General features: G+C 48.1%; 1 protein-coding gene across 7 annotated transcripts; it reads right to left on the bottom strand.

Moving 5' to 3' along the window:
* Positions 1–478: 478 nt before the first annotated feature.
* Positions 479–24123, bottom strand: fubp3 (far upstream element (FUSE) binding protein 3). Of its 7 annotated transcripts, none has more exons than XM_083670247.1 (18): positions 23958–24123; positions 19873–19984; positions 15603–15636; positions 15041–15090; positions 14673–14744; positions 14154–14211; positions 13808–13970; positions 13403–13501; positions 11794–11913; positions 11412–11514; positions 10966–11072; positions 8928–9084; positions 5751–5911; positions 5264–5337; positions 4889–4962; positions 3656–3727; positions 2797–2927; positions 479–1942 (listed from the first exon to the last, which is right to left on the bottom strand). In XM_083670247.1, exons 1-18 carry the CDS (start codon positions 24054–24056, stop codon positions 1934–1936), a joined length of 1695 nt encoding a protein of 564 aa, XP_083526373.1. In that variant the 5' UTR covers positions 24057–24123; the 3' UTR covers positions 479–1933. The 7 variants fall into 7 exon arrangements, with proteins under 7 accessions (XP_083526373.1, XP_083526369.1, XP_083526371.1 ...); XM_083670243.1 differs by having other exon boundaries at positions 479–1933; XM_083670245.1 differs by having other exon boundaries at positions 479–1933; positions 8928–9069.
* Between the last annotated feature and the right edge of the window lie 933 nt (positions 24124–25056).

Below are 25056 nucleotides of genomic sequence, written 5' to 3'. Positions count from 1 at the left end.
CCATCAAAACACATCCCAATCATCTGATCCTGCATGTTTTACACCCGACCACGCAATCCTACACGACATGTGACTGCACACATGGATAGAGCTGAACAGATATTTAGGCAGACATTTAGGTGATTCCCAGCTCTAGGGGTGTGTGTCATGCTAATAATATGAGCTTCATATAGAAAAACAACGGGGACAAATGGGAGGGAAACAATCACGTGTTGCACCTAAATAAAAAAAAATATTATACTTCGACCACAAGAGAGGCTTGCAGAAAACGTATTTGAATTCATGGAAGTAATGCGCTACAGAAAATATATATTTCCTGTTTATAAAAATTATATGTACTCGACATATAAAATATACTTTTTAGTCTTACAATAAAGCTCTGAATAATCAGATTAACATATGAAAGGCGAATGTGACAAGAGAAAACCAAACTATAAAAGGCAAGAAAGTAAATGATTTTAACAGAACACAATAAGGGTAGTCTTTTGACGTTTTTTAATACACGGTTACCTGTACACGAGGAAAAAAACACTAAAATTAAACATTTTGAAATTATAATATCCCTTTTCATTAAGCAATGAAGTTAATACTAGATTCATTTCATAACTAATCAATCATACATATATTAGATCACACAAAGTAGAAAGAAAAATAATGAATTAAAAAGTTATTAGCATTGGACTGTACACAAGTCCACAGTGTGTACTGGATGGGGCGCCAGGGAAACTGGGAGGTACCAAATAAGACAATTTTGATCGTAATACTTAGAATATAAAAAACTACAATTAATCATTACACAGGTAGAATAATCCAGAGGCTTAGCAGTCTTGAATGCTTCAGGTACAGAACATACATAAAAACCTATCATTTCTCATTTTTGTCCATAGCAAGATGCAACATCAAATTTCAAATTACACATTCACGATCTTTGAACATTTTCAGTATGAAAACAGAACAGAAAAACAGGGACAGTTTTCCTGCGATAATGACTCCATGAAAAAAACTTCTTTGATTTAATTATATATATATTTTTAAATAAAGTATTTAGTCAAGTATCTGAGCATACATACATAGTTTTACAAGATAGCAAAGGCAAAAAACTCACAATATGCAACATCCCCCTTTTCCCATATCAGATCATTGTAATAAAAAATTATCCATTACATTTTCATATGCCTAAAAAAAATAAATCTAAGAACTACAAGTTAAACGTCTGTCAAAATATTAGAGAACCCATCTTTGTTTCAAAAATGAAATAAGATATTGCACCTTTTTTAAACCAGAGTACAATAAAATGACAATGAAAAACAGAATACAAAGCACAACAGGAATTAAATTAGGAATTGACTGCCATTTGCCAACAACACTCCTTGTATTTTGTAACAAAAAGAATACATTTTCCTGTAACAAAACATCACAGTTTCATCTCACTGAATTAAAATGCTTTATGTAAAAGGAAAAGAAAAAAAACATTTTTTACACATTCTTAAAACATCTTATGACAAAACAAAACAAAAATGTATTCAAGACTGCTAAGCCCATAATTACGATTTTATTGCAACAGAACTAGAAAAAATAGATTATATTGCGTTTGCTGAAATGTTACAACTCCGGGGTTCGTTTTGGCGGTATAATTTGAATCAAAAAGGAAAATATAGAAAACAGAACAGCTCTCTCATAAGTCCAAAAGGGATCCCGGAAATTGTCCATTCAAAATAATGGTGTACACAAGTATTTAGTAACAATTAAATGTCCTGATTTAGAAATATTCTTTTTTTAAATTGTATAAGTCATTCTACAGCTAGTGTTTCTCACTAAGAAAAAAGTAAAAGTCTTCAAGGCGTTGCAAATCTAGAAACCTCTGTTACAAAAGGTTTGTTTTCATCCTCTCAGTGATTCAAAAATCTTCAACTAAAGGGCGTCCTCCTCCTCTCTAATGATCCTGCGGAGACAGGGTTCACGTCAGCCAACAACCAAATCATTCAGCGCATGGAGATTAACCACGCCAGACCAGATTTACACCTACAGTCGGTCGTGGTCATCCCATTTCATTTGCTTTTGAATCAGTGCCCATAGCATGAACGAGGCCTTTTTCCCCTCACTGAACAGAGATGACTGGGAAGAACATGACCTCATTTTCTCTTCCCCTGACAGACAGGAGACTGGGAGGAGCCAGATGTGAGCAGGTGACTGTCTACCATTGCCATGGTGCCCTTGAGGAAGGCACTTAACTCCAGTGGCGCTGAACTACGATCTCCCTGTGCATGTGTGTGTTGTGTTGTGTGTGTGTTGTGTTGTGTGTGGGGGGGTGCAATAAATAACACATTCCTAACAATCTGATTGTATGGCAAATAAAGCATTTGATTTGATGGGGGGGGGGGGGGGGGGGGGTCGCTATGGGAATCAGAGTAAGAGTGTGATGGCTGGGTGTCTCCCCTGAAGGGCCTGTGTGTGGGTGAATGCCTGGGTGTCTCCCCTGAAGGGCCTGTGTGTGGGTGTATGCCTGGGTGTCTCCCCCGAAGGGCCTGTGTGTGGGTGTATGCCTGGGTGTCTCCCCCGAAGGGCCTGTGTGTGGGTGTATGCCTGGGTGTCTCACCTGAAGGGCCTGTGTGTGGTTGTATGTCTGGGTGTCCCACCTGAAGGGCCTGTGTGTGGGTGTATGTCTGGGTGTCCCACCTGAAGGGCCTGTGTGTGGGTGTATGTCTGGGTGTCCCACCTGAAGGGCCTGTGTGTGGTTGTATGTCTGGGTGTCCCACCTGAAGGGCCTGTGTGTGGTTGTATGGCTGGGTGTCTCACCTGAAGGCCCTGGGCCTGTGTCTGCTGTGCGCTCTGGCCATAGTACGCCCCCTGCTGTCTGTAATATTCCACCCAGGCAGCACTGTAGTCAGGAGGGGAGCTCTGCTGGGAGCCCGGGCCTGCTGCCTGACCTGGGGGGGGGGGGAGGGGGGAGACAGAGGGTGAGAAGAGTTATGAGGAGAAGGCATTAGGAGTCTCGTTGGTGTTTCTAAATGAGATAGAAAACATTAACTTTATTTTCTCCAGAGGGACATTTGTAACGCCTCATCACTGAAAACACTATAATCAATAAAAGCTCAGTTTGTTGCCTCAATGTGTGTGCTTGTTGTCAGGAAGGAATAGAGAGCATGGGTCTCTGATGTAATGCACTCAAAAAGGTCAATCGATTAGCCAATAGGATGCAGGGTTCTCCCCAGGACTTTTTGAACAAGGTGGCTCTGGATTGCTTTATCAAAACCAACTCCCATGTCCAAAATACAGTTAAAAACACTGGAGGAACATGACAACGCTTTTAACAACGATGTCGTCAAAGATACTTTACTCCATCATTAGGGTTAGGGTTGGGGGGGGGGGGGGGGGGGGGGGGGGGGAGTTGACACAGCAACCCCTCATCCATTCTTTGGGGAGAACCCTGGGATGATGGTGATGGTGATTTGGGGGGGGGGGACGACGACATGGTTTATGGCAGTGATACTCAATCCCGGTCCTGGAGAGCCGCCTCCTACTGTCACCACGCCGGGCTGACCTGATCTCACCGCTGGAGGAGCGGAGCACTAAAAGCCAGAGGTAGTGCGTCTCACCAGGACCGGGACAGAGGACCGCTGGGGGGGGGGGGGGTTCATGGGTTTCTCAGGCTTACTCTGTTTCTTGTAGTACTCCTCCCATGCTTTGCTGTAGTCAGGGCCAGAGCTCTGGGCTTGGCTCTGCTGACCTGCACACAGGCACAAACACAGTTAAGAGTGTGAGATGCGTCACTAAAACACAAAGCAAGAGACCCTTAAAGTTCTGCCATATTCTACCCGCTTTCAATGAGGTCATTGATCCAGCTCTTAATTTTAAAGTCATTGCAGATCAGATTTACTGCGTACATTCACTGAAACAGATGGGCGGACCGGAGCATTGGGGGGGGGGGTCCCGGTGAATAGGTGTATGTATGTATCCAAGGCACAAGGTTATTGGTGGATTCATGAGGACATTCCCAGGGGACGACGACTGGCAAGCCAGGGGCAGAGAGAGAGAGAGAGAGAGAGAGTTGGTTGTCGAAGAGGTGCTTATTTAACAAGCGAGTCTTGCATACGTCAGCTCGGCTCAGCCCGGTCGTGTGAAAGAGAGGGTTCAGTGTGGACAGACATGTCTCGTAGATGTGGTGTGAAAGAGAGGGTTCAGTGTAGACAGACATGTCTCGTAGATGTGGTGTGTGTGTTGTAGCTGACGTAACCTTCACCCCCCCCCCCCCACCTCCTCATCTCTACCTCCCGCTCCAAGTAGCAGTAACTCTTTCTTTGTTTCTTTACCCATAAACGTAACCAACCACTAAACTGCAGGTTTCTCTCCATGTTTCCCCCTCTTAGAACGGGGACGAGGCTCAGGCCGCGTCTGGGAGGTGAGGTGTGTAGTGTAATGTGTAAACGACCCAGGTGTCACCTGGTTGAATTCAAAAGCAGTGCAGCAGTGTGAGATTCAAAGCCTGCGGCAGCCTGAACACGTCGCGAATCATCTCTCCATTTCATTGTGTTCTGAATGTGTTCAGCTGGATAAGCAGTTGGCGAAACAACTCGGTGAAGTACGAAAAAACATTTTCTGCTTCAGTTAGATCATTATTGTTAAGGGGCGGGTCCTGTTCCTCCCTCCCTCCGTCCGTCCCTCCCGTTGGGGACTGTCCCTATGACTTTGATTCAACCTGGCAACCTGTTGGCCCAACGTTTTTTGGGGTGGAATAAAGCACTTGGGAGAGAACAGCGTATTCAGTGTGCAGGGCTTTTTCTTCATGACTGGATCACTCTCTCTAGCACCGGTGAAGGTTGGGCGTCCATCTTAGAGGATGTCAAAGTGACGGTGGCCATGTTGGTTTGAGAAGCAGGTACAAACTTACTGGGGTCCTGCTGGCCCTGGGGCCAGGTCTGGTATGTGGTTCCCCATCCTCCGGCCATGAACGTCTGGGGGCCACTGCAAACACACACACACACAGACGTTAAACGGATGGCTGCTACACTTTAGTTCTCCCCCCCCTTGTGAGCACTTATGGTGTCTAGAATGATGCTATATAAAATGCAATCAATTATCAGTATCTTTATGAAAGAGCATAAGTTAAAAAAATAAATAAAAAAACTATTTTTTATGACATGTTAATGTTGTACTGTTTTCATTCATATGTTGGTCAAAGTAACCAGAAGGAGATGCCTGCAGGAACGGTTGACATGAAAGGACATTGTGGGAAGATGGTGAGGTTCCCATTAACGCTGCTTACTTCTGGTGAGGGGTGGCTTGTCCTTGGGTGAAGGGGTTCAGACCAAAACTGCTGTTACCCCCCATTCCTGAGGCCTAGAGAGGGAGAGAGAGAGAGAGAGAGAGAGAGAGAGAGACAGAGGGGGAGAGGAGGGGAAGAAGGAAAGAGGGAGAAGGAGAGAGAAGGAGGGGGAGGGAGAGAAAGAAAGAAAGAAAGAGAAACAGAGAGAGAGGGAGAGAGAGAGAGAGAGACCACACTTGTGGTTAAATGAGCGACCAGGAGAAGGTCAAAGGTGAGAGCCGGACGCTGACTCACTCCATTAAGCCCATTTGATGGATTCTTCATGTTTAACCCCTTGTGACACAACTGGTCTACGGCAGGGGCCACAAGATCTAGTCCCCCCCCCCCCACACAACCCCCCCTCATTGACATGTGCCCTCATGAATATCAGCCCAGACAATACTTATTCTACGGGACTGGTGGGACGGGGGCGATTGGGACCACCTACTCCAATCTTCTCATCGATCAGCTGGCGGGCCATCTCCATCTGTTGGGGGGTACCCCGGATGGAGAAGATGCGCACGTTGGGGTCGGTGTTGGGCGGGGGGTTCCTCTGCAGCTCCACGTGGGCCCCTGACTGCTGGTTGATGTTCTTGATGGTCTCTCCACCTGGGACGAGACGGTGACATCACAACAGCAGGTCATGACCGGTCGCAAACGGATGAACAAGTGAAAAATGATATACATATTATTATTATTTTTTTAACCCTAACCCTAAGTCACAGGACTTCCTCTATTCATGTTCCCTCTTTCTCTGTCAAAACCAGGGGAGGCTGGTGGAGGTAGAAACTGGAGGACGAGCTCAGGTGTAATGTATGGAATGGAATAGGAAATGGCATCTGACAGGTACCATTTTACATTCCTGCATTACAATGATCCGATTTCTACCTCCACCAGCCTCAACTGGTCAATACCACTGTGGGCCCCGTCTCGAACACCTCCTGAGCAAACTATGCTCTGGACACCTCTGTTGATCTGACAGGACAGGGATGGGAGAAAGCAACAGTCTCTCATAGGCTTGGTAGGACCATCTGACTCACTTCTGACCTGACGTTATTAAGACGTAACTAGAAAAATAAAGTTCCAGGAGAAACTTCACCAGCTCAACCCCAACAGAGTCCTCTGGTCGTGGTGGAGCCACCTTTAGAGAGCGAGGCCTCACGCCATGTCTCCTACATCTTCTCCCCTATTCTCTCTCAACATCCGTGCTAATCAGAGACAAAGGACAACCTCCCCCCCCCCCCCCCCCACCCCAAACATCGCCGAATCAAGACACCAGTGTCCCTGATGTGTGGGGAGAGCAATTAAACCAGCGGGGGGAAAGGAAAGATGGCCACAGGAGAACACAGGAGAAAATTAAAGCGTATCCTCTTCCTCGGATATCGTTTGTCTCTCCTTTTACCCCTTTCACTCTCGGCTCCATGTTGTGCTGTGTGGTGAGTAGAGGAGGGGGGGGGGGGGGGGGGGGGGGGGGGGGTATTGGACCCCCACCCCACTTCTCCCAGCCCAGTGAAAAGAGCCGGGGGGGTGGGTGGGGGGCTACCAGAGGCGACACCGGGGCCTGTCCCAACATCAATTACACATTTGTTCACTGGTAGCTGACACCCGGGGTGACCCCGGCCGACCCCGGCACTGAGAACGCTCATCAAACCCTCTCGTCCTCCTCCCGCTGCCAATAGACTACCCATGGGCCATTAACCCATTGTCAACCAAATTAAACTTCTGCCTTAATGAAGCCATTATGAGGTCCCTGCAGTCAGACAGCAGAGAGGAATGAAGAGCCAAACTATTCATTTCATGGACTGGGCAGCGGTGGGGCCACATAATATGGGCTTTATTAATGAGACTGGTTTAGTGAGCTGGAGAAAGAGGGTGGTAGGGGGGGGGGGGCATACAAAAGTGCAACTGGAGAGGGATTTGTGTGTGTGTGGACGATGACCCCCGACTGGTAAGCCAGCGATATAGGAATACGGACCAAGTGCTAAGAACCGGGTGAGAGAGAGAAGTCTACAGGAAAAAAAAGCTCAATCGCAGCTCATCCTAAAAACGTCATTAAAACAGAAGGCAAAACGGGTGAAACTAAGAAAACTCTTAAAACACAAAACATACCATGTCAAACTACTCATCTAAAAACAAACGCGCGGATCCCTTCACAGCTACATGCATGACCCCCCCCCTACCATGCCGACTGGATCGAAACCTACAACTACAACCAAACACTTCCATTAAGTCCCATAACCAAAACATCTAAATCTACATTTTGGAGCAGGGAATCTTAAAAAAAAAAAAGGGGGGGGGGGGGGGGGCAGAGGACCGGTGGGTGGCTGAGGCCTCAGCACGCCGTGTGTGCCCACATGGAGGGGTCAAAGCTGTGGGGCAACCGGCTGCATACAGCATCGTAAAGATATTAATCACCACACCCTTTAAAGCGAGCTGACAGCACCCAGACCCACCACCATCTCCACCATATTGGCCACAGTTCATATGCTAATGTAAGGAGAGGGGGGGGGGGGGGGCACCGCCTAGGTTCATTTGTTTCCCTTTGCCTGCACCCCCCCCCCGCCACCTCCCCAGAAAAGCCACAAAAGCCACTTGACATTTCTATTGCCGTGTTTTTATCATAGGTAAGAGGCCCCATCTTACCACGCCCACCACCACACACACACACACACACACACCGAGAGAGACACACACACACACACAGAGGAGCAAACTCCGACCGCAATGGTCAATGACTTTTAAATAGCTGGCAATGGAGTGAGCATGAATAGCCAATAAGCTAATTCTTCTCTTTCATTCCCTGACTCCACTCCATCGGTCTGAAAGGCTCTCATTAGACGCCAGGCAACATTCCACGTGATGGAGGGCCGCTATTGTCTACCTGGAACAATTAATGTCACATTACATGCATTATACACGTCATTAAGTCCTTAAGGGAAGGGACAGAATGCCACTTGTGCTGTATTGTATGCATGGGTCTGGTGGGAGGGGTCTGCCCCCCCCTCCCCTCCATATGCTCCTCTCACTCAATTTTCACTTATTAGGGGAAAATTAAACAAAAATGACAATTGATTGAGGAAAAGCAAAACTAATAGACTGGTGATGATGTACTTTGGGGAATTATCATTTCCTTGATTAAGTGTGTTTTCCTTTTTACGGAGAAGACCGTTGGTCAAGGAAGAAACAGCTGACCAGGGGAGAGGACACCAGGCGTCACTGTTTTTACCTCCCTGAAAAGGCTGTTTTGCAGGTGGTGAACCCCTCACGACAATACAGCGCCCATCTGTCCCTAAACTAACGCTTCTGAATCATTTACTGGCATCCTCACCTCAATTAATGGACAAATGACAGGCCAGTAACGCATCAAAACAATGACTTTGAATGAATTGTGTTATCGGTTAATATAAACTCTGTTGTCCTGAAGGCTAAATTATTACGGACACAGTGCTTCTGTATAAAACAATGAATATCTACATAAACATAGAAGTAATACACTCCATTTAACATGGCACACTTGGTTGTTCAAACTCATCAAATCCATCTGGTATATGTATGGGGTAAAGAAGCTAAGTCACCATAAAAAAAATAATAAAAAAAAATAAAAACGCTAAATCTGTTGGCTCACCTTTCCCGATCACCAGGCCACACTTGTCTGCGGGTATCGTGTAGGTGACCTCCTGCAGTCCACCGGGCGCGCCCATGTTCCAGTCCCCGCGGCCTCTGCCCCGGCCTCTCGGACCCACCGGACCCCCGAAGCCATCCCGTTCCTGAGGGGGAGAGGACTAGAGGAGTGACAAGGGGCTTGAGAACTGGCAAGAAGGCTCAGACACACACACATACATGTATACATACATACATACACACACACCATTACAGCTCTAAAGGAGCTCTTCAGCTTTAGAGAACTCATGTTTTCAACATTAAAAGGGCGCTGGGATATGACGTCACGGCCGTGAGAACAGAGCGACTTTCTTCAAATATATTGTAGCGAACAAGAGTGAAGGAGAGCGTCCACCCGTTTCACTGCCCTTCAACTTTCTTCTTTCCTTTTTTCTTTTTTAAAATTTCTCAGAAAACTAGCAAACAGCTGCCTGGATGAGAACCAAAGATGTTTTAATTCTACCGGAGTCGCTCAGCGTGCGCTCTGCCGCAACAGTCTGTCCTCTAGTCTGTTGCTAAGTCCCTGACAGCACCCCCCCCCCCCCCCCCCCCCCCGCTCCCTTTTTGCTACAACGTCATATCCCAGAGTCCCCCTTTAAATTAGAAACGACTCATTTGTCCACTATTCCACCTCAGACGCGTTCACCTAGCACCACACCAGTGTAGACGTGTGTGAAGTATAATAAACTGCCATCAAAAATGTTACTCGCATAAAAATGTTCGAAACAAATAAAATAGACAAATGGAAATAGATTAAAATGGAAAGGAACAATGCACTGCTAGCTAAACAATTTCAACAGTCATGTTGACTCTACAGGCTTACCAGTAAGGACCGAGAGATATATATATATGTAGAGAGAGAGAGGGACTGAGACTATGGTCCTGTATGAGACATGTATGAGAGTCTGAGACTGTGAGCCCAAGTGCTCCACCCTGTGGGGGCCCTCTGTGCTCCACCCTGTGGGGACCCTCTGTGCTCCACCCTGTGGGGACCCTCTGTGCTCCACCCTGTGGGGACCCTCTGTGCTCCAGGGTCTGAAACAGTGACATCACAATCATGACATCACCAGTATCCTTTTCCCAGTGTCCGGGGACAGTGATAGTCAGGTGACAGTGGCTTTTCCCTGAGACCCTGGACCCTGTTACCAGTGTACACATGTGAGGTTTTACCTGTGTGTACACCTGTCTGAGGAGGTCACCCCCACCCAGCCACAGGGCCAGGGGGTCCAGGGCGGGCTGACGGGGCGCCAGGCTGGCTCTGTCTGGGAGCCACCCAATCAGGGACTGGGCATGGGTCGGCTGCATGGGCATAAGGTGACAGCAGGGCTTACTGGAGAAATTCTAATGCAGGGTGGGAATAAAGGCCTTGTGGATAGAGATGCACCTTTAATGGCTGTTGTATGGCTGAATATGGGCTTTCTTAATGCATAGTGAAAAAAGGTACAACTAAACTGCAGAATTGTTTAAATTCTAATTTGGCTCCCTAGATGGCTGAAAAGGAGCAGCAGGACGTCTTAGAGCCAGGTGTGCAAGAATGTTTAAGCATGCAATGAGGAAATGTCCTGATCTGTTCAGTTCTAGTGGGGGTCTGTAATGGGTCAGTAGTGTCTTGATGTCGTGTGTTGCGGTGTTCTGTAGGGTTCTGTTGTGTGTTGCGGTTCTGTTCTGTGGTGTGGGGAGTTGTTCTGTAGGGTTCTGTTGTGTGTAGCGGTGTTCTGTTGTGTGTTGCAGTGTTCTGTAGGGTTCTGTTGTGTGTTGCGGTTCTGTTGTGCGGTGTGGTGAGTTGTTCTGTAGGGTTCTGCGGTGTGTTGCGGTGTTCTGTAGGGTTCTGTTGTGTGTTGCAGTTCTGTGGTGTGTTGTGGTGTTCTGTATGGTTTTGTTGTGTGTTGCAGTGTTCTGTAGGGTTCTGTTGTGTGTTGCGGTTCTGTTCTGTGGTGTGGTGAATTGTTCTGTAGGGTTCTGCGGAGTGTTGCGGTGTTCGGTGTTGTTCTGCAGTATAGTACCTGTACCTGTGCCGTATGGACCAGCTCGTTGATGAGGTGGACCGCGTGCTGGCAGCGGTCCGGCTGGCCCATCACCTGGGCGATCCTGTCAGGGCTGATACCGTCGTCTGGAGGGGAGAGAGGGGAGGGGAGACGGGTCAGTACTGTCACAACACCAACAGTGCCACACCAGAGTCCTTCCTGATTATGTGAAATGACAGTCAAATTCTGGGCCCTAGGGTGGATCAACACCCTGACAAAGCGCAACCAACCTCAGTTATTCTGCCGTCAATACTCTAACTGCTAGACACAGTAAAGGAGCTTATCTGAGGTTTGAAGTCCAGAGACATAATCAACTGGTGAACTTACCCTCACCTGGTTTGAACTGGATCCTGACCCCACCTGGCCCTAACCCTCTCACCTGGTTTGAACTGGGCCCTGACCCCACCTGGCCCTAACCCTCTCACCTGGTTTGAACTGGATCCTGACCCCGGCATCGTTCTGGATCTTCTTGATCATCTCCCCGTTCCTGCCGATGACGATGCCTACAGCAAACCTGGGGACAGCAACCTGGAGTGAAGGGAGCAGAGGGCTTTAGGCGTTACTACAGAGACATATGGAGGTAGAACGCACAAGAGAGCATCAATTCAAAATGGTGGTTAACTTCATCCAGTCTCACTGGATATTGGTGCTAGGCAGGGGAGGCTGCTGGAGGTAGAAATGGGAGGACGGGCTCGTTGTAATGGAATCAAATGTGTGTTAGGTACCATTCCTCATTCCAATGAGCCTGTACTCCCATTTCTACCTCCACCAGCCTCCCCTGGTTCTAGGAGAGATCAGTGTCCTTACATCCAGGCTGCTGCCCCCCAGTCTGGACCCAAAGTCCCCCCCGCCAACACCCCTGCCGCCAGCCCTGAAGTCCCCCTGGTCCTTGTCACGGATGATCTCCACCACCAGCTCTCGTGCTTGCTGTAGAGAGAACACACACACACCCACACGTCAAGAGTGCAGGGTTTAATACTTCCACAGTGTAACACATTATCTAATCCAGGTATGATGACGTGGTGGCCTGGCAGTAATGCATGAACATGAGTAATGCACCCAGCACATTATAATTCTTTTTTTTTTAATTTACTGAACCTTACTTATTTTTGGCAGGGAGTGTCACATTGAGACCCAAGGTCTCTTTAACAAGGGAGCCCTGTATACACACCATTTACAACCATACATCATACAAAATTACAACATTATAAAACAAATCAAGAAAAACAAATCACATTTTTCAACCAAGAGGTCCTCAATCAAAAACGTTAAATTGCCCGAGCGGCACCAGAACAAGCAGCTGTAATGTACTCTGTCCATGGTACCAGCAATGCAGGCGCACCGAAAGCAAAGCGGATTTATCCAATTAGGTCGAGGGACCTCAAGAGTTACCCAACACAGGAGGAGAAGTTTGGTAACTTATGTTCTTATACTTCAATAAAAATATCATGCCTTTACACCCCCCCCCCCCCCTCCTTTCTTACGGCCTACAAAAAGTTCTGATGCACCAACTGAGGCCGTGGTGAGGGGAGGTGAGAGACAGGCCTCTGGCCGTGGTGAGGGGAGGTGAGAGACAGGCCTCTGGCCGTGGTGAGGGGAGGTGAGAGACAGGCCTCTGGCCGTGGTGAGGGGAGGTGAGAGACAGGCCTCTGGCCGTGGTGAGGGGAGGTGAGAGACAGGCCTCTGGCCGTGGTGAGGGGAGGTGTGAGACAGGCCTCTGGCCGTGGTGAGGGGAGGTGAGAGACAGGCCTCTGGCCGTGGTGAGGGGAGGTGAGAGACAGGCCTCTGGCCGTGGTGAGGGGAGGTGTGAGACAGGCCTCTGGCCGTGGTGAGGGGAGGTGTGAGACAGACCTCTGGCCGTGGTGAGGGGAGGTGAGAGACAGGCCTCTGGCCGTGGTGAGGGGAGGTGAGAGACAGGCCTCTGGCCGTGGTGAGGGGAGGTGTGAGACAGGCCTCTGGCCGTGGTGAGGGGAGGTGTGAGACAGACCTCTGGCCGTGGTGAGGGGAGGTGAGAGACAGGCCTCTGGCCGTGGTGAGGGGAGGTGTGAGACAGACCTCTGGCCGTGGTGAGGGGAGGTGAGAGACAGGCCTCTGGCCGTGGTGAGGGGAGGTGAGAGACAGACCTCTGGCCGTGGTGAGGGGAGGTGAGAGACAGGCCTCTGGCCGTGGTGAGGGGAGGTGAGAGACAGACCTCTGGCCGTGGTGAGGGGAGGTGAGAGACAGGCCTCTGGCCGTGGTGAGGGGAGGTGAGAGACAGGCCTCTGGCCGTGGTGAGGGGAGGTGAGAGAGGCCTCTGGCCGTGGTGAGGGGAGGTGTGAGACAGGCCTCGGGAGGTGTGAGGCCTCTGGCCGTGGTGAGGGGAGGTGTGAGACAGGCCTCTGGCCGTGGTGAGGGGAGGTGAGAGAGAGGCACTGACCTGGACTTTGTAGGGGTCCCCAGTGATTCTCAGAGGTTTGTCAGCTCCGGTGGGCATGGGGCCATCCTGGATCATGATCATCTTCACACCGGTTCTCTCCTGCAGGACACACACATGGTATAAACACAGGACCAACACACACATCAACATATACTTCCGCACAGATCAGACAGGAAGTGCTATGGCTGAAAAACACAATAATACCAGGAAGTCATCAATCGTAGAGAAGTCATGAGTAGAGTCATATGGGGAAGGTATAATCAGTGTCATTTCATCTGATGTAAACACCACACACACACAAAAAAAAGATACACGCATGACTATAGCACACATACACACACGTCTCTAGAGCACACACACACACACACACACACACACACACGTCTCTGGAGCACTCAGACACACCTGCAGTTGTTTGATGGTGTCCCCCCCCTTGCCGATGACCAGGCCCACTTTGCTGGCAGGGATGAGGATCTCCTGGATGGCGCTGTTCCCGTCCATCTCACTGTGGAAGCCCGGCCCATTCCGACACCGGTCCACGATCTGACTCAGCAGCCGCTTGGCCTGCCTGTGTGTGTGTGAGGGGGGGGAGGCATTACAATGAGCCCATCCTCTGATTTCTACCTCCACCAGCCTCCCCCTGCTACAATACTAAGAAGGTGGCAGAGGCTTGGCTACAGAGCACTTGTACTGAACATTGAGAGAGTGAATTCTTCCTCTGTGAGAAGGTGACAGAATGAATGAGACTTACTCAATGTTCTCTGGGCTTCCAGTCAGGGTGCAGGGCCTGTCCATCATTCCTGCGCTGTCTGTTACAACACAACACAGATAGATGAGAGAGACACACACACAAAGGTCAGAGACAGCACTTCCAGAGACAGTCATGGGGAGTGACACACACACACACACACACGTACGTACATACGTACAAGCACGTGCGCATGCACACACACACCAGGCAAATTAATGCTACCATCATCAGTGAAACACTTACTGAAGACAGGTTGCAACACATTGGTGACACTAAACTGTCAATGGTTGACGTAGTCATTCAAGTCATATTGAACCAACAGGGTTTGACAAGGGCTTAAGGGTTTATGTAACCGTGTGAACCTGTTAAGCAGGGAATCTGATTGTGCCTCCCAACCCCACCCCCCCCGGGTTTGGAGCTGTTCTGGGCCTCACAAACCACCGCTACCACCACCTCAAGTCCCAACATGAGTTTGGCAGCAGAACAGCCCAGAATGTCTGTAGGAACGTGATCACTCACCTGCAGCGATCTGGATCTTGCAGCCAGACTCCAACTGAATTCTAGTGATCTGCTCTCCACCTCTGCCAATGACTGATGACACACAGGGAGGGAGGGAGGGAGGAGGAGAGAACAAGAGAAACAGAACAAGAGAGTGAAAGAAAGAACGAGAGAGAGATAATGAGAGAGAACGAGAGAACGAGAGAGAGAGAGAGAGAGCAATTGAAAAGGTCAATTTGTGACTTTTATGGCCTTCAAGCAAAGACCGCAAGTTTGAGTCAATTCTAGCGATTGACATGTTGGAACAATTCTAGCGATTGACTCAAACGACAAACCGAAGTTTGAGTCGATCACTCGGAGTGAGTGGACAGGCCAAAAGGTAGACTTACTGAATCCAACCATCTTATCAGGCACTTTGAAGTCTTCTGTCATTATAGCCCTGAAAGACAAGAGAGAGAGAGAAAATGAATGACTGGCCTGGCACAGAGAAGTTGATATGTGACTTCTCTCTAGCCTTCTGAAGAGAGGATCAAACCCCCAAACGGGTTGCCCTTCCACAATCCTAGCACTAACTCATGAGAGAGCTAAATCAGTCCTGTGTTCTTAGGCGGAGCTGAAAGCGAACCAATCATTTCAGTTTCAGTTTCATTTATAAAAAACGGTGAACTCCATGCCAAGTTTGGTGACAAGAAGAACCTGTCTGTGACAGAGAGCATAGAGGTGGAAGAGAGGGGCGTGCTAGAAAGAGAGGGGGGGGGGGGGGGGGGTCCGAGACATGTTGGAACTTCATGACTTTACTTGTTATGAACTTAAAAAAAGGAACAGGATAGGGGAGGATTGGAGTGGGGGGGGGGGGGGGGCTAATTGGTCTCATGTTAATTGATATCTACACACGGTAGATAATTAATACAAACAGTAATGTGAGTGAGGAGCGTAGCAGACAAGCCTTACCTTTGATGTACCATCCCTCCCAGCTGGTTACCTACTGGAACGACAAGAGAGAAGAGAGGGGGAGGAAGGGGAGGGAGGGGAGAGAGGGAGGAGGAGGAGGAAGGGGAGAGAGGGAGGAAGGGGAGGAAGGGGAGAGAGGGAGGAGGAGGAGGAGGAAGGGAGGAGGAGGAGGAAGGGGAGAGAGGGAGGAGGGGGAGGAAGGGGAGGAGGAGGAGGAAGGGGAGAGAGGGAGGAGGAGGAAGGGGAGGGAGGGAGGAGGAGGAAGGGGAGAGAGGGAGGAGGAGGAGGAAGGGGAGAGAGGGAGGAGGGGGAGGAAGGGGAGAGAGGAGAGGAGAAAGAGGTTGAAACCATTAACATGCGATAAATACAGTTGAATCATTGTAAAATGGAATCATATGAAATACATCAAATACTTTGGGAATAAGGGAGGGGATGGGAGGATGTGACAATTCACAGTCTGTGTGATAGATGGATGGATGGACAGATCGATCAACTTGAGTCACTGAGAACTGAATACTGTTCAAATGAAATGCACTGGAGCTGCACAATGGAGAGGAATGACTGGGAGTGAATGGGACGGAAACAGATGGAGACGGCTCTGCCAATCCTGTGTCAGTGTCTGACCCACAGCAGGGGAGTGCACTGCTATGGAAATGAGATGTGTGTGTGTGTGTGTGTGTGTGTGTGTGAGAGCGAGGACAGGTGGGCGTTGAGTGCAGCAGTCACAGACGGATCACTGGTTATCGGTGCAGACTTGCATTTTGACAGGTAGCATTAAGCAGGGGTCTGGACGGTTCACTGAACGATACGTGGCCGCAGACTGAAACAACATGACTGATGTCTAACAGGGTTCACTCCGTCTGACGGCAGCTCGTACACATGTTGATGCTGGAAACGCATTCATGGAGGTACAGAACTGGAACAGAAAGGGCTATGAATATCAAGACTACGGTGACACACCAGCTCATGCACTGACGACACTGCCCAGCGTTTGAGTCTCTCTTCTTCATGTTTCACTGGGATTAACACAATGCAAGGTCGATACAGTGGAACAGCGTAACGTAGTCACGACTACGAGAGAGATACTTCTGGATATATAACCATGACAGAAAACAAAACTTGGGGCAAACGGTTGGAACCAAAGTGAGATAAGCCAGACAGCCAAAACCTCAACGAGAATTTCACACTACTTATTCAGCCATGCATTCCCAGATAAAACAGCACTGCACATCTGTCACAAGATAAGGGGACAATACATTACATTCCCACTAACTGGTGGTTATGAAATTGCCCTAAATATGCATTTTGCCAACACTTATTATTTCAACAAACTATCAGGCTAAACACCATCAGGCTCAAGTGAAAAATCCAGATAGAAAATGTGTTTACTTTGGAGTTTGCCAGATAAAAACAAGGAGAGCAAAGCAGACCTGAGTGTTGCAAAACAACAAAACCGCCAAACTTTCACAGCAAACGCTTCAAACTTCAAAGCCAAAAGGCATCCTAATCACCAGTGATCACACTCACTCTTGTGACCCGACCATCAGACAGCCCCTTATTAGATCAGGCCAGGCCATTCTCTAGTCTACACATACTAGAACATTCCCTAGTCTAAATACTAGAACATAGCCTAGTCTAAATACTAGAAGATCAGGCCTGGCCTAAATACTCTTCTCATTTCAAACACTTCAATAGAACTACTAGAACTGGAGTAGGTCCAGTAGGTCCTGAGTAAGACCCAGTCTAGTTACTACTAGAACTGGAGTAGGTCCAGTAGGTCCTGAGTAAGACCCAGTCTAGTTACTACTAGAACTGGAGTAGGTCCAGTAGGTCCTGAGTAAGACCCAGTCTAGTTACTACTAGAACTGGAGGGGCTGGAGTAGGTCCCGAGTAAGACCCAGTCTAGTTACTACTAGAACTGGAGGGGCTGGAGTAGGTCCCGAGTAAGACCCAGTCTAGTTACTACTAGAACTGGAGGGGCTGGAGTAGGTCCCGAGTAAGACCCAGTCTAGTTACTACTAGAACTGTAGGGGCTGGAGTAGGTCCCGAGTAAGGCCTAAATTAAGGTTCAGCCAACGGCCCTGTGTGGTTCTGTCTTTAACAGAGTCCTGCGCTGCTGGGAGGAGGAGATTTCCCACACCAAGGCTTTTTTCCATGAAGTGGCCTCAGCCCCCGTGTTTCAACAACTGCTGAAGTCCCTTAGTTCTGACTCAGGACCGATTCTGCTTTAAGACCTGGGACGGGACGTCAACACTAACTTAACACCCAGGGATCAAAGGTGTTTGTTCTTACAACAGTTGTTAACGAGTGCAACAATAACAGTAAAACTAAATGACGTTGGCCTCGATCTTCGTAACAATAGAATTCAGTTAACAGTCCCGTTACAGACTGCGTTTTTTTTCTCCTTCCTGTAATTTGTTCAAATACACAGTGCCAAAAACCCAAAAGGCAACCGTGATTTAAAGAAAGAGCTGCAGATTAAGTAATTCATTCTGCACAACAACTCTCAAAATGACTCAATCAGCAACTCCACAGACAGAGTTCACACCGCGTCTACATACGGGCGCAGCACACGGTTCCCTTTTTCTACTGGGCAGACTTTGACCACATCCTGTTCCACTTGCGGGCTGCGCAGCTCTAAGACTTGTTCTATTCCTTGACAGCCTGGTATGTAACCTGCTTCTGCTGCTGCTGCTTTTGGTTTCCGAAGAAATGTGTGTCGATCAATCAATCATTGTGTGTCTGTTTGTTTGCGGCAGTCCCGCAGCTCTGGGGGGTCCATTTCAGGTCAGTCAATTCAGTGAAAACTACAAATTGCAATTCAAAATTTCCTCTAGGATTTTCAAATAAGGAATTCTGAATTGGAATTTCAGTTACTTCCTGAATAGAAATGGAACTGACCCCCATCTTGTTGAGTTGGCCTAGCGCTGCAGGCCAGAGGAAGGCCTGGGTTAAGATGTGAAATCCCCTCAGCGGGCCTCTAAGTGACATGGGATCTCTCCTCCCGTTCTGACCTGAACAGTTAATTTACTTTGTGGTGCAGAGAGTAATCCTACCCTGAAATAACACTGAGAGGGAGTGAGGAGAGGGCTCTGACCAGTCTCTGTCTGCTGAGGACGGACACACACACACACACACTCTTATTCAATAATAACTTGGATACTGGGTTCTTGAGGTAGGACACATATTCTTGGCCAACTGTTGTAGCTGTAGATGAAGGCTTCAGACACACAAAGGCCATGATACAAATCAGAAAAAAAAAAAATCTGATTTAAAAAAAAAAAAAGAAAAAAAGAAAAAGAAAACAAAAAAAGGGACAGAACATCCTAACTGCTCCTTGCTACACTCCCTACTACCAGCATTGCCTCCTGCACACATGCAAACTGTCAAACTATCAGCACAAAGATGTCAGTTATCCCAGCCCTGCTATTCAAAGCTCCCGTACGCTCCACATGCTAATCAGATAGCTGCTAGGCCACGCTACACCTTGCAGAAATACGTGACATAGAATGGACACAAAGATTGTCAACGAGGACCTACTATTATTTAGCACTGTCTGCCATTACAGCTCTCTTGACCAGGGATGTCTGTGTGTGTCTCTGTCTGCCATTACGGCTCTCTTGAACAGGGATGTCTGCCTGCCTGTCTGTCTGTCTGTCTGCCTGTCTGCCTGTCACAGGGCAGTAGGCCACATAAAGGTCACTGAGCTGTGCTGCTGCTGCTGGCCTCTTAAACACAGCGCGTACGTGTCGCCCGACGGAGGCCGGCGTGTTACGCAACTCTGTTAGTATTGGCTCTATTGACGGCAGGGTTTCATTAAACCAACACCGTCTTCTAGCTATTGTTTCGCAGTGCACTCTCCCTCTCGTGCACGTACACGTACACACGCACACACGTGCACGTACACACAGAGACAGAGAGAGCGAGCACAGTCAGGTGCAGAGGTCTATCTTGGACAGCACAGAGCTATTTAGAGAAGCCGTGCTCTACGGTAAGGGGGATAAGTGTTGGAGCTTATGTTAAGCAGCAGGATTGTTTTGTAATAGAGGTGGCCCACCTGTGTGGTGGCGTGTGAGGGTTGAGGGAGAGAAAATGTGAGCTAGAGCTGCTGGCAGGCATAGGAAGCTCTAAACTTCGAGTTAAAATTAAACATTTAAGTCGTGGAGCTTCCTAAATGGTTTATTCTGACACACTCTCAGTGGGGAAACTCTGAAAAGGTTCCAAGTGTGAAGTTCCCTGGTTGGTGACGGCGTTGTGGCCGCAGGGTTACCTCCATCGTCCATCGAGCGCTTCTGGCCTCCGTAGCCGTAGAGAGAGGGGTCGACCACGGGAGAAGAGTTGTTCATGTGGGGCATCTGGTCACTTCCCATCTTAGCCGCAATCTGACGAGAGAAGAGGGGGGAGAGAGAGAGAGAGAGAGAGAGAGTGGATGAGTGAATATGCTGGACAGAAACATAATTCTTACAATACTGCATCCCTTTGGTGAGAACGAACCCGAAGGAGTAAATGTTGTTCCAATTTGCAGAAAACTCGACAAAATCGAGATTTATATCCGAGGTCGGTCGTGATCATTTAAGTGTGCGATTTTTATTTTATGCTACTTTTTACTAAATATTACAATGGTTATAACGGTTGGCCTATAACAGTTATAACACTGTTATTAAACGGTATTATTATTACATCATCTTTTATGAAACCTTTATTTAACCAGGTATGTTTGAGCGCTCTCTTATTACGGTCTTCACAAAAAAAAGAAAAGAAAAAAAGGTGCCTACTTTCTCCCCCTTTCTCCCTCTCCCCCTCCCTCTCTCTCCTACAGATGAACACATTTGAAGGGGAGAACAGCAGAAACGCATAATGTAACCAACGTCACACATGATGCGCATTTGAAATAAAACTACCTACAAACACCTCACACTAAATTAGCCACTTGCCAAGTCCACTTAGCTCCCGGCGTCCCCCCAGAGAGACTGGCATTCAAACCTAGACAAACGCTGCACAAAGGCGCCGCGGCGCGCTTCTCCCCTCCCCGCCACTCCTGGCACCTCTCGCCATTGAAAAGTATAGAGTTCCACAAAATTACACTCAATTGGAGATCTCTGCCGGGCTGGAAATTGAAGTCATTTCGCAATATGAAAATACAATGTCTCCAAATTAGAGGCTCACAATTAAGGGCCTCCATCACCTCCGTCAGCCTTCCTCTACTTCAGAGGCGGCGGGGAAAGAGAGAGGGGTGGGAGATCGGGAGGGTAGGGAGCGAGGGAAAGAAAAAAAAGAAACGAAAAAAGAAAACAAGCTTTCCAACATGGCTCCTGATCCCGGGCTGAGCTGAGGGTGGGGAGGGGGGGGTCCACAGAGGGGGCTGAGAGAGAGAGACAGGGGAGAGGGCTCCACCTCTTCCCTGGAGCTAAACCTTCTTTCTCGGGAATGTCGAGGGTGGTATGCCAGCAATGCAAGTGCTGCACACCGATAAATCAACCACCCAGGGAAAGGATAGGGCTCGGGCCTAGTACAGAACAAGGTAAACACGCTAGCTCCAGTTGCTCCCAAGACAACCAGGCGCTTGTTACGGGGGACGGACGCCAGAGGATAGCCTGCTGTAGAGGAACAGGAATGTTCCTGATGCTCATCAAGGAAAGAAAAAACAGTAGCATCAGAGAGACACAAAAGTGACAGAAAAATTCTCAAAACACGTCATTCACTTTCTGCAGCTCGTCCTGATAAAGGTATATGCGTTCACATCTTGTTGTTTGTGACCGTAGCGGGCTTCGACTCCTCCATGAAAATAAACAGTGGATTTGAGATGCTTGCCAACACGTCTCATTCACACTGGAGAAGAGGAGGGATTTGTAGACAAGTAGGGAGTCAACTCTGTGTTTACGTTGTAAATATGGAGCTGATAAACTTCACAAGTACTTGTATGTGCACTTGAATGAAGGACCAAGCGTGAAGTAGGGCCTACAGTGCTCATCCAGACAGATTACACAACTCCAGCACCAACAACTAGCCCCACAGGGAGACGCCACAGAGAGTCAGCACTGCTAAGTCACAGCACCCTTCCATACAGATATTTACGACCTCTTAACACCGCCTCCCAGTAGTCAGAAAATACAACTCCGGCAGGCTATTCTGGGCTCAAGTGCTCCTTGGGTGTAGCACGTAGGAACTGTGTTTTGATATCTTGGGATCCCATTCAGGAGTCGGGCAGTAAAAGGGCCAGTCACTCTGGCCACGGGCCCAGTCCTATCCACCCCCCCCCCCCGGTGGAGTTGATAAAAGCTAAAAGCGTGAACGGCGTGGCTGTCCTTATCCCTGTTTTCCGGCACAAGTTCCCCTAGGAGGACCCACGGGGGAGGCTGGAGGGACAGCTGAGTACAACTCTGGTATGATCTAAAACCACCCACTAGTAGCGTGTTGCTTGGGTACAAGGCCACACTCACACACACACACGTGTGTTCCCAACTACTGGGGGCAAGCACACAGCTAAGAGAGTGGGGAGGAAGCCGGGTGGCGACGACTCAAAGGCATGAAGAAAGAGACACCAGTCCAGCCAGGCATGTGCTAATCAGGAGAGGCTGGTGGAGAAAGAAAAAAATCAGGAAGATGTAATGCTTGGAATTGTAATGCATGGAATGGAATGAGGAGCGTGTTTGATAGCATTCCGTATTCTATTAATTGCAATGAGCCCATCCTCGGATTTCTACCTCCACCAGCCTCCCCTGGTGCTTAGTGCCATATGCTCATCTCAGGGCTCATTTCAAGGAATGTGTCTTGCCCATCGTGGAGAACACATTAAATGCATCTGACTACGATTGTGTCTGCTACCAACTCCAACAGTTGCCATTATCTTTTATAATGTGCGGCCAGGGAGTTGAGCTCATTGTTTTCCTAGTCTCCGGACCATGGAGCCATGACAAGATGAGAGCAGGTGTGTTTAAGCTCTGTGGGAGTCGGGGGGTGGGGGGGGGTTATAAATCAGATCACACACCTCAAGAAAGTAACACAGAAGCTGTTTAGCAACTTGGTTACATTGCTATGCAATTCTAGTTCTGTTTCAAATGGCGTCATTCTCACAAGGTATCTGTGATTTACAGAGTGAGTGAAAGTGTCTTGTGATTATAAAATAAATTATCCTACAGACGTATATAGTACTAGTAGAATTCCCTACACATACTGTTGCAGATAGGACACTTAAAAGCTCCACTTTAATTTCGAGCATTACAAGACCTACAATAGCTTAGCAATGACTGATCATTTTGAAGGGGCACGAATACTTGGTTAGCTTGACTTGCTTCCTAGTTACCTAATTGCCACTCATGCCAAGACTAAATCAAATACTTGCTAAATTATCATAGTGTGTTTAGTTGACCTTACTGGTAGGCACTAGCAAGTAGGTACATTGTTCATCAGTGGGATTAGCTATAGTATATCCTGTAATTGCAAACAAGAAAAGTCCATTTTGAGAGCACATTTTCCATGAAACCATGTGGTTTCCTAAATCTGCCATTAGCTGTTGACGTTGCTTCTAGTGGGCTAGCTTGCTACCTTGGGCGAGATAACTTCATCGTGCATTTTAGGAGGCTTATTAACTTGTTTAACCAGCTAGCAAGATTACCAGCTAGCAAGCTAGGCTAGTCGATGGCAGACTACTCCACCCGATGGCTAGCCAGTGAGATTAGCAGCAAGCTAGCAGAGTAGCCGACAGCGTTACTACTGTATTCTCAAATTCATTGACATGCTGTCAAATTTTCTAGCGCAATTAAACCAGGCTGCAAATCAACTCAACGCACAAAACTGCCGCCTGTACCAGCTAGCTAACTTTTGACAACGCGTGGCTGAAATCAATCAGCTGATATCTGGCTTCACCACGGAACTAGGCCACAGTCAGACTAGCTGGTCGTGCTAGTGCTGGGAAGACCTGAGCTACTGCTAACTAGCTTCAACTTCTGTGGCTTTACAACAGGTTGCAGTTTGTTGCTTATGTCGTGTTTTTAAAGTTACTCTCACTTCAGTATCATGCAAGGCATTATCTAATCACACCAATCACGCTTTGCCTAATTAATTTGCTTCTAATTTTGAATGTTTATTGGGCGTCTTTTGGCCCGCATTCTCATAATCTCCACGCACAGCCATGCAGTCTTAGCACTTGAACCTTGTGTGGCTAACGTTAGCTATAGCTGTGCATACAGTAGCAGTGTGATTTTTGCGAGTAAGAGAGGAGAGGAGGGGGGGGTGGTAGTATAGGGGTACGCTGCTTAAAAAAAAAGAAAAAAAGTGCACTCCTCCACCATGCGGAATGGTCTTGCCCGTTTCTCGTCTGCAATCTATCGGTTTCTCTTCGTTGGAATGTGTTACCTGTCGGGCCCGGTGCAAAGCGTCAGCGAAGCCATCTGATTTCGTTCCAGGCTGAGCCACCGAGGCCTGTCCCTGTACCAGCTCCGCCATCATCATCATCCCTACGACTGCAGCTCTCGGCAACACACCAAAAAAAACCCTAGACTAGCGAGCAGATCAAGCAGCACACGCGCCGACCCCAGGAAGAGGAAGCTGAAGCGGCCGTAGCGAAATATCGCGACATTCAGCACCGCCCGCTCTGGAAAGCAGATCTTTGCCGATATTCGCGCGATACTTGACAGGTCGCGTGAACATTTTCTCCGGAAGCAGTACGGAGGGGAGCTGTGTGATTTAAAGTGCATGAGTCCATGCAATGAGAAAAAGGCCTATCCATTGGAAATGTTTCATCATTAATTACATTTTTTTTGTGCGCATTGGTTTATGTATACGTTTTGGGGGAATTCTTAGGAGTGTTTGGTCACACATAAGTTGATGAATTTTTACCTTCCTTTTACAGAGACTGTTCTTAAAGGTGAACCATTGTTTTGTTCACTGATTTTCACTGATTTGGTTTTATTCACACAGAACACAAGAGTCAACCCCACACTGTAAATATAGTGTTTTTTCCTTTGTCTACGACTTCTATGTTGCCCTTCCCCTCTGTAAATATCCCTGTTTTGCTGATATATGTTTGTGAATAAAGGAGTGTTTTATTGTAAATAGGATGCAATAGTAGCTTATAATATATGTGGTTGGACTCCAGTAATTGCAGTGAGATGTCCTACAGAGAGATGGAAATTGAGGAATATTGAGTTTCCTCCTTGCGGCACATGTGGAAACATCTATTGTTGCACATCTGGCAAGGGCCAGCAGTGGAGAGGGGAGTACAATTACTGCAGATTTCTAGACTGTTTATGCAAAGCAGTTCCTGCCCCTTAAATTGCATCCAAACCCTAATGGTATGGGTGTAGATGCAGGCCAAGGCCTAACATTGACGTTTCCCCGGTCTACAGACAGACAGGCAGATTGACGTTTCCCCGGTCGACAGACAGACAGGCAGATTGACATTCATGTTCCCTGGGTCTACAGACAGACAGGCAGATTGACATTCATGTTCCCT

This window comes from Argentina silus, assembly GCF_951799395.1.
Source record: "Argentina silus genome assembly, chromosome: 5".
NCBI lineage: Eukaryota > Metazoa > Chordata > Actinopteri > Argentiniformes > Argentinidae > Argentina > Argentina silus.
This window is presented reverse-complemented; position numbering and strand designations above follow the sequence as displayed.

Coding starts and splice junctions, on each gene's coding strand:
- fubp3 (XM_083670243.1), bottom strand. CDS start 24,056: ATGATGATGATGGCGGAGCTGGTACAGGGACAGGCCTCGGTGGCTCAG. Junction 13,971..14,153: donor GGAAGCCCAGAGAACATTGA/GTAAGTCTCATT, acceptor ACACACACACAG/GCAGGCCAAGCGGCTGCTGA. Junction 5,912..8,927: donor TGGCCTGGTGATCGGGAAAG/GTGAGCCAACAG, acceptor GTCTCGTCCCAG/GTGGAGAGACCATCAAGAAC.